Source organism: Odocoileus virginianus, chromosome 6, assembly GCF_023699985.2.
Source record: "Odocoileus virginianus isolate 20LAN1187 ecotype Illinois chromosome 6, Ovbor_1.2, whole genome shotgun sequence".
Classification (NCBI taxonomy): Eukaryota; Metazoa; Chordata; class Mammalia; order Artiodactyla; family Cervidae; genus Odocoileus; species Odocoileus virginianus.
The window spans coordinates 12,478,716-12,494,580 of NC_069679.1; the positions used below are offsets into that span (position 1 = coordinate 12,478,716).

General features: G+C 35.8%; 1 protein-coding gene across 2 annotated transcripts in view; it reads left to right on the forward strand.

Moving 5' to 3' along the window:
• The window catches only part of ARIH1 (ariadne RBR E3 ubiquitin protein ligase 1), a 105,954-nt gene that overhangs the window by 16,938 nt on the left and 73,151 nt on the right, over nt 1-15,865 (forward strand). Inside the window, exon 2 of one of the 2 annotated variants that reach the window (XM_070468786.1) lies at nt 6,890-6,957. The exons of the other annotated variant lie outside the window; for it this stretch is intronic. Coding sequence (XP_070324887.1) covers nt 6,890-6,957 — 68 coding nt within the window. The remainder of the gene's footprint in view (nt 1-6,889; nt 6,958-15,865) is intronic. 2 annotated transcript variants of the gene reach the window in all.

The window sequence follows — 15,865 nt, forward strand, 5'->3', positions numbered from 1 at the left end:
TATTAAAAGGTTCTCATTGGCAACATCAGAAAAATGAAAAGAATGGAAAGGGTGATATTGATGGAAAATGGGGCCTTATGAGTGTAGTGTGATTACCACAGATTTTTTAGGAAATGCTGAATGTCTCCTTTTTTTTCTGAGTGGTCATCCTGTTCAGTTTTATGACAGTGTCCGAAATGTTCGTACTTGGTCTGTTTATGGCCTGAGAAAGTACACAGTATTTTTACCAATCTTGATAAGCAGTAGAAATGGGACAGGAAATGGTGCTTATGAGGAACCTACTAAGCCTAGGGCTTCTTGGGCCTAGAGGGTTCCATTAACTAGGTTACCAGAGAATGCAGATTAGGATAAAAGATTCTTAGCCTGATAGATCAGACTTCTCATAATTTGACCTCTATCTACTGTACCCATCATTTCTTCACACTTATCTTGACACAACAAAATAGTGATAGTCCCTGTGAAATTTTTCTTTCTGACTTTGTCTTTTTTCCTTTCAAATACTTTTCCTCTAGTAAACTCATTGATACTACAAGACTCACCTTTAACATCATTTCATCTTTGAATCTTTCCCTTTGAGTGGGTCTCAGAATTTTGTATATATAATACAAAAATAATCTGTTATTCTATTGCTAATAGATTTTGAAAATCCTTGATCAATATGTTAACTTTGGTATTCTCATTGACTCACACATTTCCTGGAACATGGCTAATAAACATGGATTTGAAGAGTCAAAATTAAATGTGGATGAGTTATTATTGACAAAAGTCTTGGTACTACCCCTATGTTTTTCCTTTTTGAATGGTTCACATTCCTCTTCTGTTGACTTCATTGAATTAAATCTTCTCTCATTCTCTAATATATTTTCCATTTTTTTGTTTTGAACCAGTTAAGGGAATATTAGTCATCACAACAGTTCTCTGAAGTAGATGGTGTTTTTACTATTTTATGGATAAGGAAACTGAGACTTAGAAGAATTAAGTAGCTTGCCCATGCTTTCATGGTTGGGGTTGGAACTCAGTATTTTACATCATTAAATATAAATAAGACATATATGACTGCTCTTGTCTTATGTGCTGGGTGTTTTCTGTTTGTCTTTCCAGATCTGCTCTACCTTTCTGTCTCCAACTCTGTATGTCCCAGGAGACTAACTTGTTCAGTCAGTCAGTGGGCTGTTTTATGACTTTAGTGCTGTTGCTTATGAATCCAAATAAATAATAAACCAGTGTGGGGATAGAGGCAGAAGTCTACTATGTACCCCATTTAAACTTTGCATCCTACATATGTACCATCTTCAAGAAAATTTCAAGCCAAAATTGATATTTATAATATTTACTACTTTCCATTCTGATTTAAGCATTAAAAACAAAGTTTTAACATTAAATAATTCTACTGCTTGATGTATCTTATAGAATGCACACATGTGTAATGTAAAATTTATTCGTGATTTATATATGAAATTACAAACTGAGACCAGTTGTCTGCAAAGTCTGCATTCTCCTGACAGAAACATTAAGAGGTTCTAGGTGAATAGCATTGTGAAATTATTATGGATGCACTAGATAACAAATGCTTCATATATTTAAAGGGATATTAGCTGATTTGACTTATTTTGTTCAGTAATGAGAAAATGTTTCTTTCGTGACGTTCTTAGAGGACTTTATTACCGATAATGCACCATTTAAATGGTGCATACTTAGAAATCTAAGTATGTCTTTATCTTTCAACCTCTGTTCAGTTCAAAAACTTAGAGTGAGCCTCATTGTTATTTAATATGAAAGTAATACTCCTTTGAAAAGAAAGTATATATGTGTCTGTATATCTAATTTTACTTACCAGTCTGACTTTTTAAATATAATCATTACATTTCATTGGCCCTAAACATTTTCTTTGTTTTGTATTAATATAATCATCTCAACTCATGTTGCATTAATATAGTTACACTGGATCCTTGGAATATATGAATAGCTGTAGCTTGACTTACAATGTTGCATTCCACTCAACTATAAAGCTGAAAGGGTGAGGATAGGACTTTAAAATTTACAAAAGTCCTCTAGTCATCTTTAGGAATGAAAATGTGATATATAAACAGTAGTTAAAGAATGAAGGATGACAGTAAACTTGTCGAGTATTTGATATCAAAGTCAACACAGTTTTTGATTCATGTAGAGTAAGATTAATAAGAATGAAAAAGATCTTAAAGGTTATGCTGGACAGCAACTTACCAAGTGTACTGTCTCCCTATTAAGTGATCCCTGAGCCTATTCTTAAATGTCTACCATGACTTAAACCCCCACAGCTGGTCTAGAAGTAAGTGCATTTCATATTTGAACAGCTCTGATTTTGAGTTTTTCCATATGCTAATATCTGTTTCTTTGTAGCTTTTTTCTTGAACCCACCTGATTCTAACCCTTCCTCATGATAGCCCTTCTGTAATTTTTAAAGAGTTATTTAGCATATTGGAGATTACCAGTGCATTAAACTATATCTGGGCTAACATTTTTGTGTGTGCAGAATCTAGAATAAAGCTTCTGCTTTACTTTAAAAAAAATTTATTTATGTTTTAATTGAAGGATAAATGCTTTACAGAATTTTGTTGTTTTCTATCAAACCTCAACACGAATCAGCCATAGGCATACATATATCCCCTCCCTTTTGAACCCCCTCCCATCTCCCTCCCCACCCCGCCCCTCTAGGTTGACACAGAGCCCCTGTTTGAGTTTCCTGAGCCATACGGCAAATCCTATTGGCTATCTATTTTACATATGGTAATGTAAATTTCCATATTACTCTTTGCATACATCTCACCCTTTCCTCTCCTCTCCCCTTGTCTGTAAGTCTATGCTGTATGTCTGTTTTTCCTTTGCTGCCCTGTAAATAAATTCTTCAGTACCATTTTTTCTAGATTCCATATATATGCATTAGAATATGATTTTTATCTTTCTCTTGCTGACTTCACTCTGTATAATAGATTCGAGGTTCATCCATCTCAGAACTGATTCAGTTATGTTCCTTTTTATGACTAATATTCCGTTACGTATATGTACCACAACTTCTTTATCCATTCATCTGTCAGTGGACATCTAGGTTGCTTCCATGTTATAGCTATTGGTAAAGAGTACTACAGTGAACAATGGGATGCATGGGTCTTTTTCAGTTTTGGTTTCCTCAGGGTATATGCCTAGGAGTGGGATTGCTGGGTCATGTGGTGGTTTTATCCCTAGTTTTTTAAGGAAATCTCCATACCATCTTTCATAGTGGCTGTATCAATTTACATCCCACCAACAGTGCAAGAGCATTCCCTTTTCTCCACACCCTCTCCAGCATTTATTGTTTGTAGACTTTTTGGTGAGGCCTTTCTGACCGGTGTGAGGTGATAGCTCATTGTAGTTTTGATTTGCATTTCTCTGATAATGAGCGATGTTGAGCATCTTTTCATGTGTTTGTTAGCCATCTGTATGTCTTTGGAGAAATGTCTGCTTAGGTCTTTCTCCCACCTTTTGATTGGATTGTTTGTTTTTCTGGTATTGAGTTGTATGAGCTACTTATATATTTTGGAAATTAATCCTTTGTCAGTTGTTTCATTTGCTATTATTTTCTCCCATTCTGAGGGTTGTCTTTTCACCTTGCTTATAGTTTCCTTTGCTGTGCTTCACTTTTTATAGATTGTTGAAGATTATTATGAACTGGTATTTTGGACTCAGACCTGTCTGTCTGCTCAGAGTTACAGAAAGTACGATACTGCTACAGTACTTACGCACCCTGTACCGTTAAATAAATGCCAGGCAAAGCAGAAGCAGATATTTCTTCATACCCTCATTGCAGACATTGGCAAGTTTTGCATAACAAGTAAATAGCTAACTCATCCTGATGTTACTCTTTTATTAATAGTCACTGTTGATGTTATATATTCTTGCCTTTAAGGGAAAAGAAGCTGTAAGATTTGCTGACAGCCAAAGTCTCATTCAGAAAAATGAAGCAGCCATACTTAGGTTTAGAACAGAGACATCAATTTGCATTTTGACCTGTTCAGTGACTGTCTTCCAGCAAAGAATAGACAATTCTTCAAAAATATACACAATTTTGCTAATTAGAAATCTCTTGGAGAATCTCACTGCCATTCATTTTCAACTAGCATCAGGTATTTTGGGAAAGTGTGTCTGGATATTTCAACTCTTGTTTAAACAGAATGTGGCCTTCCCTGGTGGCTCAGTGGTAAAGAATCCTCCTGCCAATGCAGGAGACGTGGTGGGTTCAGTCCCTGAGTCAGGAAAATCTCCTGGAGAAGGAAATGGCAACCCACTTCAATATTCTTGCCTGGAAAATCCCGCGGACAGAGGAGTCTGGTGGGCTGGAGTCCATGAGGTCGCAAAAGAGTTAGACATGACTTAGCAACTAAACAACTATTACAATACTTCCTCTGACTCTGCATTTATATAAATAAAAGCAGTTGCTGGACAGTATTAACTGGTTGACTCTGATTAAAATGTTTTCTATTGCCTTTTTTTACGCTTCTGAATCAGTTAAAGTGAAGACTTATGAAATTTGATGGAAATTTCTTATCTTTGTTAATCAGGGTGTTCTTCATTCTGTGTAACCAAAGCAAAATGCAGAAATAAATTGCATACTGGGGCCAATATGACTGAACTGTAGGCTCTGATTTAAAAAAAAATTTTTTTTAAACAGCTTTAGTATTCTGAGACTGTTGATATGTTTTTTAAGGATTAGACCGTTATTTTTTTGTTTGACCATGCATATATTTTCTTGGTTCAAAATTCAAAAAGTTCAAAAGATAAAAAAGAAAATTTCCCACCTTAATATCTTAACTACCTGATTCCCTCCCTCAGAGCTAATCACTACTATTATTATCTTTATTCTTATTACTTTTCTCTTAAAAGTAGAACCCCCACAGTTCTCCTAACCTGATTTTTATCCTCCTTTTAAGATCCTAAATATGATTATTTTATGAATTTCTGAGATTAATGGATTCTGAAAATAATGCTTCAGTTTAATTGAGAACAGTATATAAGTTGAGCACTTCATTGATTTTTACCTAATATTTTTTTAGCTACACTGTTCTGGGGGACTACAGATAATGGACAGTTTTTTAAGGTGACTTGTATAAATAAGTTATAATACGGTGAGATGTCCAGCAGTAGAATTACAGGAATCAAAAAGGAATGTTTAGTGCTATTTTCTGGAAAGTACTGACAAATTTGGTGGAAGTGGGTCTGAAGCTGGGTTTTGAAAAATGAATAGTAACTTACTTAGGCAGATGGGATTGGAGATGGAATTCCAGACAGAGGAGGAAGAGCAATAGAATGTATAAAAGGTAGAAGCTATTAATGGTCTAGATTGTTGAATGAACAGTAAGGATTGGGAAGTAGTGTGGTGAGAGCTGGAACTAGACAGGTTATGCATTTTGTGAAAGGTTTTAGCATAGTGCTAAATGAGATGGGGCCAGTTGAAGCAACTGTAAAATCTTAATATAGGATTAGTGTTGAGAAGAACCACTTTGTTGGCAGTAAGGGAGTAAACAAGAACAGGATGACATTAGGAAACAGGCAGAGTAGTGAGAAATGTATTATAATCTGGGCAAGAAATACATGATGAAGTTATCAAAGCAGGAGTGGAGAGGTAGAGATATTCAGGTATTAGAAGGTAGCATCAGTGAGAATTGAATCATTTTATTGGGAGACAAAATAGTTTAGTGGTTAAGACGGACATTGTCTAGAACTTAGTTCTAGCTTTTTTTTTTTTTTTTACCTTTTATCAGCTCTGTGACTTTCTGTTAATTATATATTTTTAATCAATTCCCTTTCCTCACCTATTATAGTGTAGTTGAAGCTTTAAGCAGCTTGCATTTAACTTTCTGAATTAATAGTTCCTTTCCATTCCCCCAGTAAAGCAGACTTATTTGATGTTCATGGCAAGCTCTCAGCTTGTTGATCTTCCTAGATAAGTAACACTAAATGTTGAAATTAACCAGTTGCATAGGAGTCATCATACTATATTATGTGTCTAGAATAGGCAAGTCCTTAGAGACAAAAAACCAAGGCTGGATGGGGAAAGAGGAGAACAGGGAGTGACTGCTAGTGAGTATGAGGTTTGTTTGGGGGTGATGAAATGTCCTAAAATTTGATGGTTAACACATCTATGTGTCACAACTCTGAATGAATCAAAACCACTGAATCAAGTACTTTTAATTTTATGGTGTATGGATTTGAGGTAACAGGAAAACTCTACATCACTTTTAAAAATACTATTGATAGTCTTGTGTATAAGTGTTTTACTGTATCTTAGAAATTGGCCTAAATGGCACTAACACATTCTTTTAAGTCACCCAAGTAATCTAGATGTGGTGTGAGCAAACATTTTTACATAGTCACAAAAATACACAATAATAAAATGCTGAAATATGACTTTCATTCAATGATTCCCACTAATAAACTTGAATCACACAGGCCCTGGCACTGTAGTAGAAATTTTTGTGTGTAATAAGTGCCATTTTAATATTGCATAGAAAGTCTTTGGATGTGATAGCTTCTTGTGTGTTAAAGAGCAACCTCTATTTGAAGAAATTGTGTGGCGTGGTTATAGAAATACCTACTGTATCTGTAACTGCTGATGGTATTAAAAATACTGATTATTTTGCCTTTGGCAGTGGTACTATTTCTACTTGAAAGGGAATAATATGGAAGTCAAGAAGAGTGTATTTGGTATGTGTATGGGAGAGTTGCAGATATGAAATTTAGGTATTTTACTATAGAATGTAGGTATGTTTTCTGGTTCCTCCCTCTCCTGTATATACTTTGATTTTAATTTTTATCAAGTCTGTCTATCTGGCCTTTGCCGCTGTGGCCCATTGATCTGTCCATCTGTCTGTTACAGTGCATATTGGGTACTTCCAGACGTATGAATTCAGTGATGCAAAGGACAGGAGGGCTGCAGCAGCAAAGGTAGGACAGAATCATTCCAAAGACAAGTTATTAAAGGATCATTAACATTATGTATGTGTGAGCACATATTGATAGCAGCACCTAGTATTTAAGGGCATACCGTTTATCCTATAAATGGATACGGAAAGCCTGTTCTGACATGACAAATTTGACATATCTGTTTATAAAGGGCACAGTTTTACTGTTTTTTAAGCCAGAAGTTTACTTGGTATTCAGGCAACAAAGTAAATTGATATTTGCCACTATCTTTTTAAAAAATGATGAATAATAGAAATTATTAAATGGAAGATCTTTATGATGCTTGCTTGATTCATGGACCTGGTTGATTTTCAGAAGCTATGGCAACAGAATATCCCATTGTAAAACTGGGAGAAGAAGCAGGAAAGATAGATTGATCTGACCATGCATATATATTTATGTATTAATGTTATATATCTGATCCTATTTTGATGAAAATAATTAAATCCTGGTGTCTTTTAACTAAATGTAAGGAACTTTAAGGATTTTTACTTAAATAGTTGTACCATTTACAAATATTTGTATCCATTTACTTGCTAAATGATCACATTTGAATTGCTGTTCCTGGCTTTTTTGGGGAAAATGTTGGATTAAAATGAGAGAGCAACAGCACTTTCACACTGAATCCTAAGAGCTAAATCACAGCCAAGTTACAAGCACTTAGGCAGTACAGTGCAAACATTTGAAGAAAGAGAAGTGAAAGGCTTATATATTGTATAATATGGTAAAGTGTTGGATTGCTTATTTACTACTCTAGTATTGGTTGTGAGATTTTATAGAGATAACTGAATGATACAGATATTTGCATCATTTTCTTTGCTGTTGTGCTTCCAAAAGACAGGGATTGTTTTTCTAGCAGGTAATTATAGTGCTTCTCAAGGCTTCCTGAGTGAAAGGCAGATAAAAGTTGGCATTTGGATTTCAGTGAAGATTGTGAGATGTTCAGAATGACTCTAAAATGAAGATCTTAGATATCGGTAGCATAAATTCTGGCCCCCAAAGTTAATAGTTACTTTAATAAACTCTATATGCTATATTGAAGAGATCTAGTATACTGTCACTTGAACGTGAAAATGTATTCTGAAGTGATGTTTCATGGTATACTGTAATAGAGATATCTTCAGTCAGTAGCGTTGAGGTGTTTCGGTGTATTTTAAGATCTTCCCCCCACACACTGGGAGTTTTTGATCTTAGAAACCTTTTTGTTAACTTTTTAAAACTTTCATACCTACTTTCAAATGTTTTTTAGGTATTTCATGATGTAAAATAAATCACAAATTATTATTTATCTTTTTGTGTGGTATGAATATTAGTCATGAATCTATAGTTTCTTCAAAATTGTCAGATCTAGTAGTCCAACTCAGTATAGAAAAACAGTTGTGAATTTCAGAGACCTAAGTATGTTCTAATGTTGACTTGCCACTATTGCCACTTCAAGAGTAACTTCTGCTTTTTGGTTTTCGCTTTTTAAAAATGCATGTTGGTAGCACCTTTATAAAATCTAATCTCTGTCTTTATGAAAAGGAATTCTTAGTAAGGGGTGAAGATGAAAGTGTTTAACTGTATCTAAATCATTGCTAAGATTTGATTTTTTAAAGTTGTGCTTGTTTATGCTTTTGTCAATAAACTTTAACCTACAACTGACACTATTAAGAATCCTAAAATTTCCATTAGTCTGATAAAGAAAATATTATTTGGGTGTTTTAATTTAACTTTTTTTTGAATTGCCTTTTCATATCCTTTGTGCCTTTTCTTACTGAGTTCTTAATATGATAGTTTTTGTAGTTCTTTTTTCCCATCTGTAATTTGTGGTTTAAAGTAATACTCAACATATGATAACAGATAAGAAAGTAAAGAGCTATTATGTCTTCAAATGATTACATTTATACACCTGTTTCTTTTCATCACCTTTTGACATTATCTGTTTCCTCTTCCTTTTCTCACCTTTGTGGATCATAATTTATGCTAGCTATATTTTTATGTTATCAAAGTTCTTTTGTCTTGTGGTCATAACCAAGTCTTAGTTTGCTCATAGCTTGATTTTTAAAGTGACACCACTGAATTTTTGTTTTTATGGTTATATCACTGACAGTTCAAGTAGTCCAATTTATACCTGGGTCGTATTTACACTTCTCCAGGAGCTGTCCATTTTGCTCTTCCCAGGATGCCCTTCCCACTAGGTGTCTTGTAAGCCATCAGCCACAAACTTTTACATTACTATTCTGTCCCTGTTTCTTGGATCTGTCTTTTTTCCTCAATACAGTCTCACTTTACTGGACTACATCCTTAATTTAACTCCCTTATGCCTTTTCTGCACGGACTCTGATGATGTTTTTCAGTTTGTCTTTAAACTTGGTTGCTAGACTGGCTAGTCAGGAAACTTCTAGATTGAGATGTTTATGAAAGATACTGCCTTCTACACTCATGGTTGCTAATCTAATACCAGTTAGCTTTCTATTTCTTGATGACTTTTTTAAAAAGTTTCAGCATTTTCTCTTTATCCTTTTGTTATGAAGAGACGTATAAATGTGAATCTTCTGATTGTGTTGGGCCCTCATTGGACTCTTTAAACTGAAATGCTTGTGTCCTTTTAAAACTTTAAGAAATTAAGTTTTAATATCACTTTGGTAATTCTCTCCTCCTCTTGGAGTTCCAGTTAGTTGATTGTTAAAATATAGTGAGTAGTGACTTTTCTTAAAAACTAAGGTGAAATTATATAAGAATGATTTCAGAGAGGGTACCTGTAAGAGTGCTGAATCTTCAACTTTCACAAGGAATGTGGTAATATCTAAAATGGAAAGATAGTAACTATATGAGCATAAGAATATTGTTTAGGATAAATTTAAAAACAAGGAGAAACAGCTAAAAGAATTTTAAATGGTTGCCTCAAAGGACTGGAAATCAGTAGCACCTGGGATATGGCCAAGATGGTTGTTAAACTTTGAGGTTACCATTAGCTTCTAAAACTGTGTACATACTCTAAAACTTAAAAAAAATTAAGTGATTCAGTGCAGTCCTATCATTAAAGGTCCACATTTAGTGATACCTTCATTCTTTAAAATCCTCTCTGCAGATATATGTAAAAATGTTCTTAGTCCAAGCCTTCATGAAGGAAAATTCCAGTTGTATGTATCACATGGTACTTTTAAAATTCTTAACCATTGAGCTGTGTATTTTGAGGATAATTAGCAAGAGAATGTACTGGAGATGTACTTGACCTGTTACAGCTTACTTGTAAAACTTCCTTTAAATGATAACAAGAGTATAATATATTTTTGTCTATTTCAGGATCATTTGCATTTATGGTCTTTAAAGACATTTACAATCTCTTTATTTTCAAGTAAAGTTTTTCATAGAAAAGTATTTGTAAGATGCTTTAAAATTTTACTTAAAACTTTCATGACTCAAAGTATAAGCCCTATGATTTTCAAATAATCTCATGTCTATATTCTGCAAAATTTTGTGTACCACATACACATGTGTAGGGTTTGAATAAGAAGTAATCAGTCAGTTGTTAATCAAAATCCTACCACTCATCAATAGCTGTTTTGAGTTGCTGTGTTGGGAACAGAAGGATATTAGTTAAAAGAAATCGCTTAAAGCACTAGCTCAGGTACTGTTTTAAAAAAAAAAACGAAACAGTAGTAGCTGGGAATGTACATGTGTGACTTTTTCTAAGTGCCTCCACATGGAGAAATAACTCCATACAAGACTTCTTAATGAGAACCTACTGTGTAGCACAGAGAACTCTACGCATTGCTCTGTGGTGATCTAAATGAGAAGAAAATCCAAAAGAGAAGGGAAATGTGTATATGTATGGCTGATTCACTTTGCTGTATAGCAGAAATTGACCCAGCAGAGTAAAGCCAACTGTACGGCAATTTGAAAAACCAAAGACTTAACAATATTCAGTTTACATTTGCATTATAGAACTAATTTTTGCATGCCTTTGAAGGTGGCTGTTAGTGTGAGAAGTGACAGTACATTGAAGTCACTTAGATGTTTCTGTGTTTGGTGGAACACTTTCAGTATGTGCCACATAGCTACGTGGAATGCTGATACTTTAGGCTTGACCATTGGAATCCAGAGGTGAGAATATGAGTAGATAACTCAGGGTTGCTAAATAATAATTATTTCTCACAGTTTCAGAGTTATGAAAAAATAGTAAAACAGGATAAGGTGGTTTATATATAATCTTCATTTGTGTTTTAGATTAGCTTCGTTACGCCAAGATAGTTTGGAATTGGAGTTACCTGGTTCTTGGCCTTGCCTTTTAGATTTTTTCCCCCCATTGTAATGAGAATTTTTAAGATCTGTTCTCCTAGTAGCTTTCAAATATACAATATGAAATTAACTGCAGTCATCATGTTTTTTTTCTTTTTCTTTTTTTGCAGTCATGTTGTACATTATATCCCTGTGATTTGTTTTTTAAAAACTTTATTCTTTTATTTTTGGTGTCGATGGGTCTTTGAAACTGTGTGAGCTTCCTCCAGTTGGGGTGAGCGGGCTCAGAAGCCGTGGCCCTGGGCTTAGTGCTCTGCTGCATGTGGGCTCTCCTGGACCAGGGTTGGGCTTCTGTCCCCCGCACTGCCAGATGGATTCTTACCCGCTGTACCACCAGGGGAGTCCTAGTTTCTTCCCTGCTCCTACTGGCAGTTAGGAGACTGAGGTCCACCAAAATCTTGCCTGAATGGGGCCTCAGGCCTCAGTGGTGAAGATTCAAAAAGTTTGAAAAGATTTAAAAGATTGTTGTGTGACTTGGCTGTTGATCAGCTAGATGTGAAAGTGAAAGTGAAGTCGCTCAGTCCTGTCTGACTCTTTGTGACCCCATGGACTGTAGCCTACCAGGCTTCTCCGTCCATGGGATTTTCCAGGCAAGAATACTGGACTGGGTTGCCATTTCCTTATCCAGGAGATCCTCCCGTCCCAGGGATTGAACCCTGGTCTCCCGCATTGTAGGCAGACGCTCTTACCGTCTGAGGTCATGAATTTGTTTTCCTGTTGTAAAAAAGAAGTTTTACATATTGTTTCTACTGTTCATGTAAATAATATCCCTTCCATCACCCAACCCGTTTGGTTTGCATTTGAATTTTTATGGAAGAATTTAAGTGATTATACACAGTTTAGTATCCTTCCATTTATAGAAACATTTGTCTTATTCTGACTAAACTCTTGACGTTCTCTAGAGGTGAAATCTTTGACTCTTCAAATTTGAGATGACATTGAAGGAATTTCCATCATAAAATGCCTATACAAGGGCAAGTGAAGAAGAGCAAAGTCGAATTTGAAATGTTACTTACTGATGGGTGGTTGGCTGTGTGCATTCAATAACAACTTTTGGTACATCAAGATTAAGTTTATAGTTCAGATGCATACCTTAGAAAACTTTCCAAGTAAAGTATCATGGATATACAGAATTACAAATAGTCAACTTGTCAGTGTTAAATTTTTAAAAAATAATATCAAAGGGTAGTGAGTAGAGTATGAATTTCTTCTGAAATAATCTCTAGGAAGCACTTCAGTGGAAAAGTATCTCAAGAACATTACCCTCAACATCCCCCCTTCCCTTTTTTAACGTTCCTTCTGATAGTTGCTTAGAAGTAAATATTCAAAACTGGAAACTTTGAGGATTAGTGTTGTAATCTTTTTTTATATGCATATAACGTTTAAGCCATCTGAGAATTCTGTGATGGTCTTCCTCATCCTCTCCTAATCCTCTCTATAATTAGGAGGATGCATTAGAGAGCCAAAAACTTGATTTCTCAGACTGTTTTGGATTTAGGGTTTTTTAGATGTGAAATAGTTACTGCCAATTATTTAATAGACACGTGTGTGTGAGGTTTGAAGGAAGTTCATCTTTCTTCCCTTTTCTGCCCCCATCCCTCCCTGCTGCTTTTTTCTGGGTTGTGAAAATGTGAGATTTCTCTGCAGTAGCAGAAATGCAGCATTGCATTATCCATTCTTCACCTATCTATATTATCAAGAGGCATTTGTAGCAAAGGCAGCAGGTAGGCTCTTGTGTACATCACCTTGTTTCATGGTTATCTGGAGGCAGTTGTTGGCAGTGTCAGTGGTGACTCTTTGATCCCTTGGATCACAGTTAGCTGCCTTTCTTGAATTTAGTGGCTCTGTTGGTAGCTCAGTCAATAATCTGCCTGCAATGCTGGAAACCCACCTTCAGTGCCTGGGTTAGGAAGACCCCCTGGAGAAGGGCATGGCTAGCCACTCCAGTATTCTTCCTTGGAGAATCTCATGGACTGAGGAGCCTGGTGGGCTGTGGTCTGTAGGATCCCAGAGAGTCGGACAACGCTGAAGCAGCTGAGTACACACATGCCCACTGGTGGCTTAAGGGGAGAGAGTCCCTTGTGCTTCAGTTGTCTAGTGTCCTGGTGTCACAGTTCTTGTAGACAGTCATAGCCTTACAGTCCCGTTCTTCCAGTCCTTGCAACTATTAAGTGCCCAATTGCTCTTACTAACTCTCCCTTTCCTCAAAATACCTGGTGCTTTTTCTTCCTGGCACCTATCCTGATTGATCAAAGTTAAGAGTGTCTTTTGGTGACAGGATTCTACTCTATTCTATTCTATTCTATTTTGTATATGGTACACTGTGAGCTTTTGATACCTAGAGAATTTATTGTATTTATTGTATGTCATTAACTGTTAATTGTATTGCAGTCTTTAGTGACTCTTAGTATAAAGTTCTCAGCAGTCTTTTAAAGGCAAGACGTTTATACCTGAATTATACATGATAATTTTTTAGAAGGAAATCAGGTATTTAATTAAATTTGAGAGTTTGGAAGTGAAACTTTTTACAGTTAGTGTGACCAGCTCAGAATGTTGCTTCCTTATATAGTTTGTATCAGTGCTTCTCAAATTTTAACGTGCATACCAGTAGATGTGGATTGGGATTCTGCATTCCTAACTAACTCTTGGGTGATTATGATTTTGTGGGACGTGTTTTTGAAGTACTGGGTTGGCCAAAAAATTTGGATTGGTTTGTAACCAGAACAAACTTTTTGGCCAGCCCAGTAGTAAGGCCTGTACTACTGTAAATGAAGGAACATTTTACATTTCTATTCATATGATGATAAAGTAGAAACAAATCTTTTCGCCCTACTCCCAAACCAGCCCCTGGGGATATAATTCTTAGGGACAGTTTTCTAAACTTTTAAAATTGCGCATTCAATATGTCATGGAAATTTACTTAAAAAAACCCCACAAAAATGGAATATTGTGCATTGCTCAGGAACTTGCCTTTTTCAGTCAGTGGTATCTCAGTAATATCCTTCCATTTCAGTGTTCACAGGTCTATTTTGTTTTTTAAATTGCTGCATTATAAGTACGGATATAGCGTAATTTATAGGCAGTCTTTTGGGGGAATATCTTTGCTTTATTGCTGTTACAAATAACGTGCATGTGTACTTTCTTATTCTTACCCTTTTACACTTGCAGATTTCTTTTGGGTAGGTTCCTAAAGGTGAAATTTCTAGGTGCATTTTAAGTTTTGATCAGTTCTGCTAAACTGTTGTTACAAAGGTTTTAAGAGAGTTGTTATCTCACTAACATGTTGTGGGCCATTTTTCCACACCTTTGTTTCCAAATATTATAGTCTTTCAGGATCTTGGCCATTGTGCTAGATTAAAAACAGTCTGTACCTATATTAAGGAGATCGAATGTTTCCTTTTTGGCCAGTTATATTCTTGGAATTCATAAACTGCCCATTTTTGTTGGATTATTTGTCTTTTATGGACATACGTGTTTATTTACCTTTTATTGTAGGTGTTGCAAATATTTCTGTACAGAAGTTTTTGTACTTTATGGCTTTTGGATTTCTAATACTGCTTTAAAAGGCGCATTAATAGCCTGTAAAATTTAAATCGGCAGTAGCTGTCTTAAGGAGATCTGACTCTTTGAGACCCCATGGACTGTAGCCTACCAGGCTCCTTCATCCATGGTTTTCAGTCAGGAGTACTGGAGTGGGTTGCCGTTCCCTTGTCCAGGGGATCTTCCTGACCCAGGGATCGAACCCAGGTCTCCTGCACTGTGGGCAGACGCTTCACCGTCTGAGCCCCCAGGGAAGCCTCTCACGGAGGTCAGGTGAAGCCGAACAGAAACACAGAAAGCGTGAGCCCATTCTCGTGTGGGGAAATTGTCGAACTGAGCTTTGAAATGGAATCTCCAACCTGTTGTATTTCAGATCAAATTTTGAGATAAAGCTAGCCTTTGTGGGGTCTTTTCTATGTATGATAATTTTTTTTGTTTTTAATTTTTTTGCTGTTTCATCTTAGACTGCTGTTTCATATGATAAAACACATTCATCTAATATTTAGCTTTCCCCTAAAATAAGAATTTTCTGTTGAGACTTTTCAAAAATAATTGCTTCTCCATAGTACTGATCCTAGGAATGTCATTCAATAGCTTGGTTGATCTGCCAGGAGATTCTGTCATACTCTAGAGTGTGGGCATGTCTGCATACTGTATGCATGTACCTAGAACTGTGGTTCTCCACCTTGGCTGCATGTTGGAATGCCTGGAAGCTTTCAGTAAATGGTAATGCCAAGGTTTTTCCCTTTTGCACCCAGTCCCCTCCTCCACCACTCCTCCCTTACTTTGTTTCTGATGTATTTACTCTTGGATGTGGCTTGCACATCAGTTTTTTAAAGTGCTTCATATGATTCTAATGGGCTACCATAGTAAAGGACAATTTGATCAAAGGATAGAGGATGATAGTGCATAAAGTCAGCTGGGACAGTTGTCATAAAGTCAGCTGGGACAGTTGTCATATTGAGACCCACTTTTTAAAAATCCAAAAATGGAACTTTGAACATACTTTCAAAGCAAGCGTTACTGCTCTAACCCTAGAATGTAATTTTCTTCAAATTACTAAAAC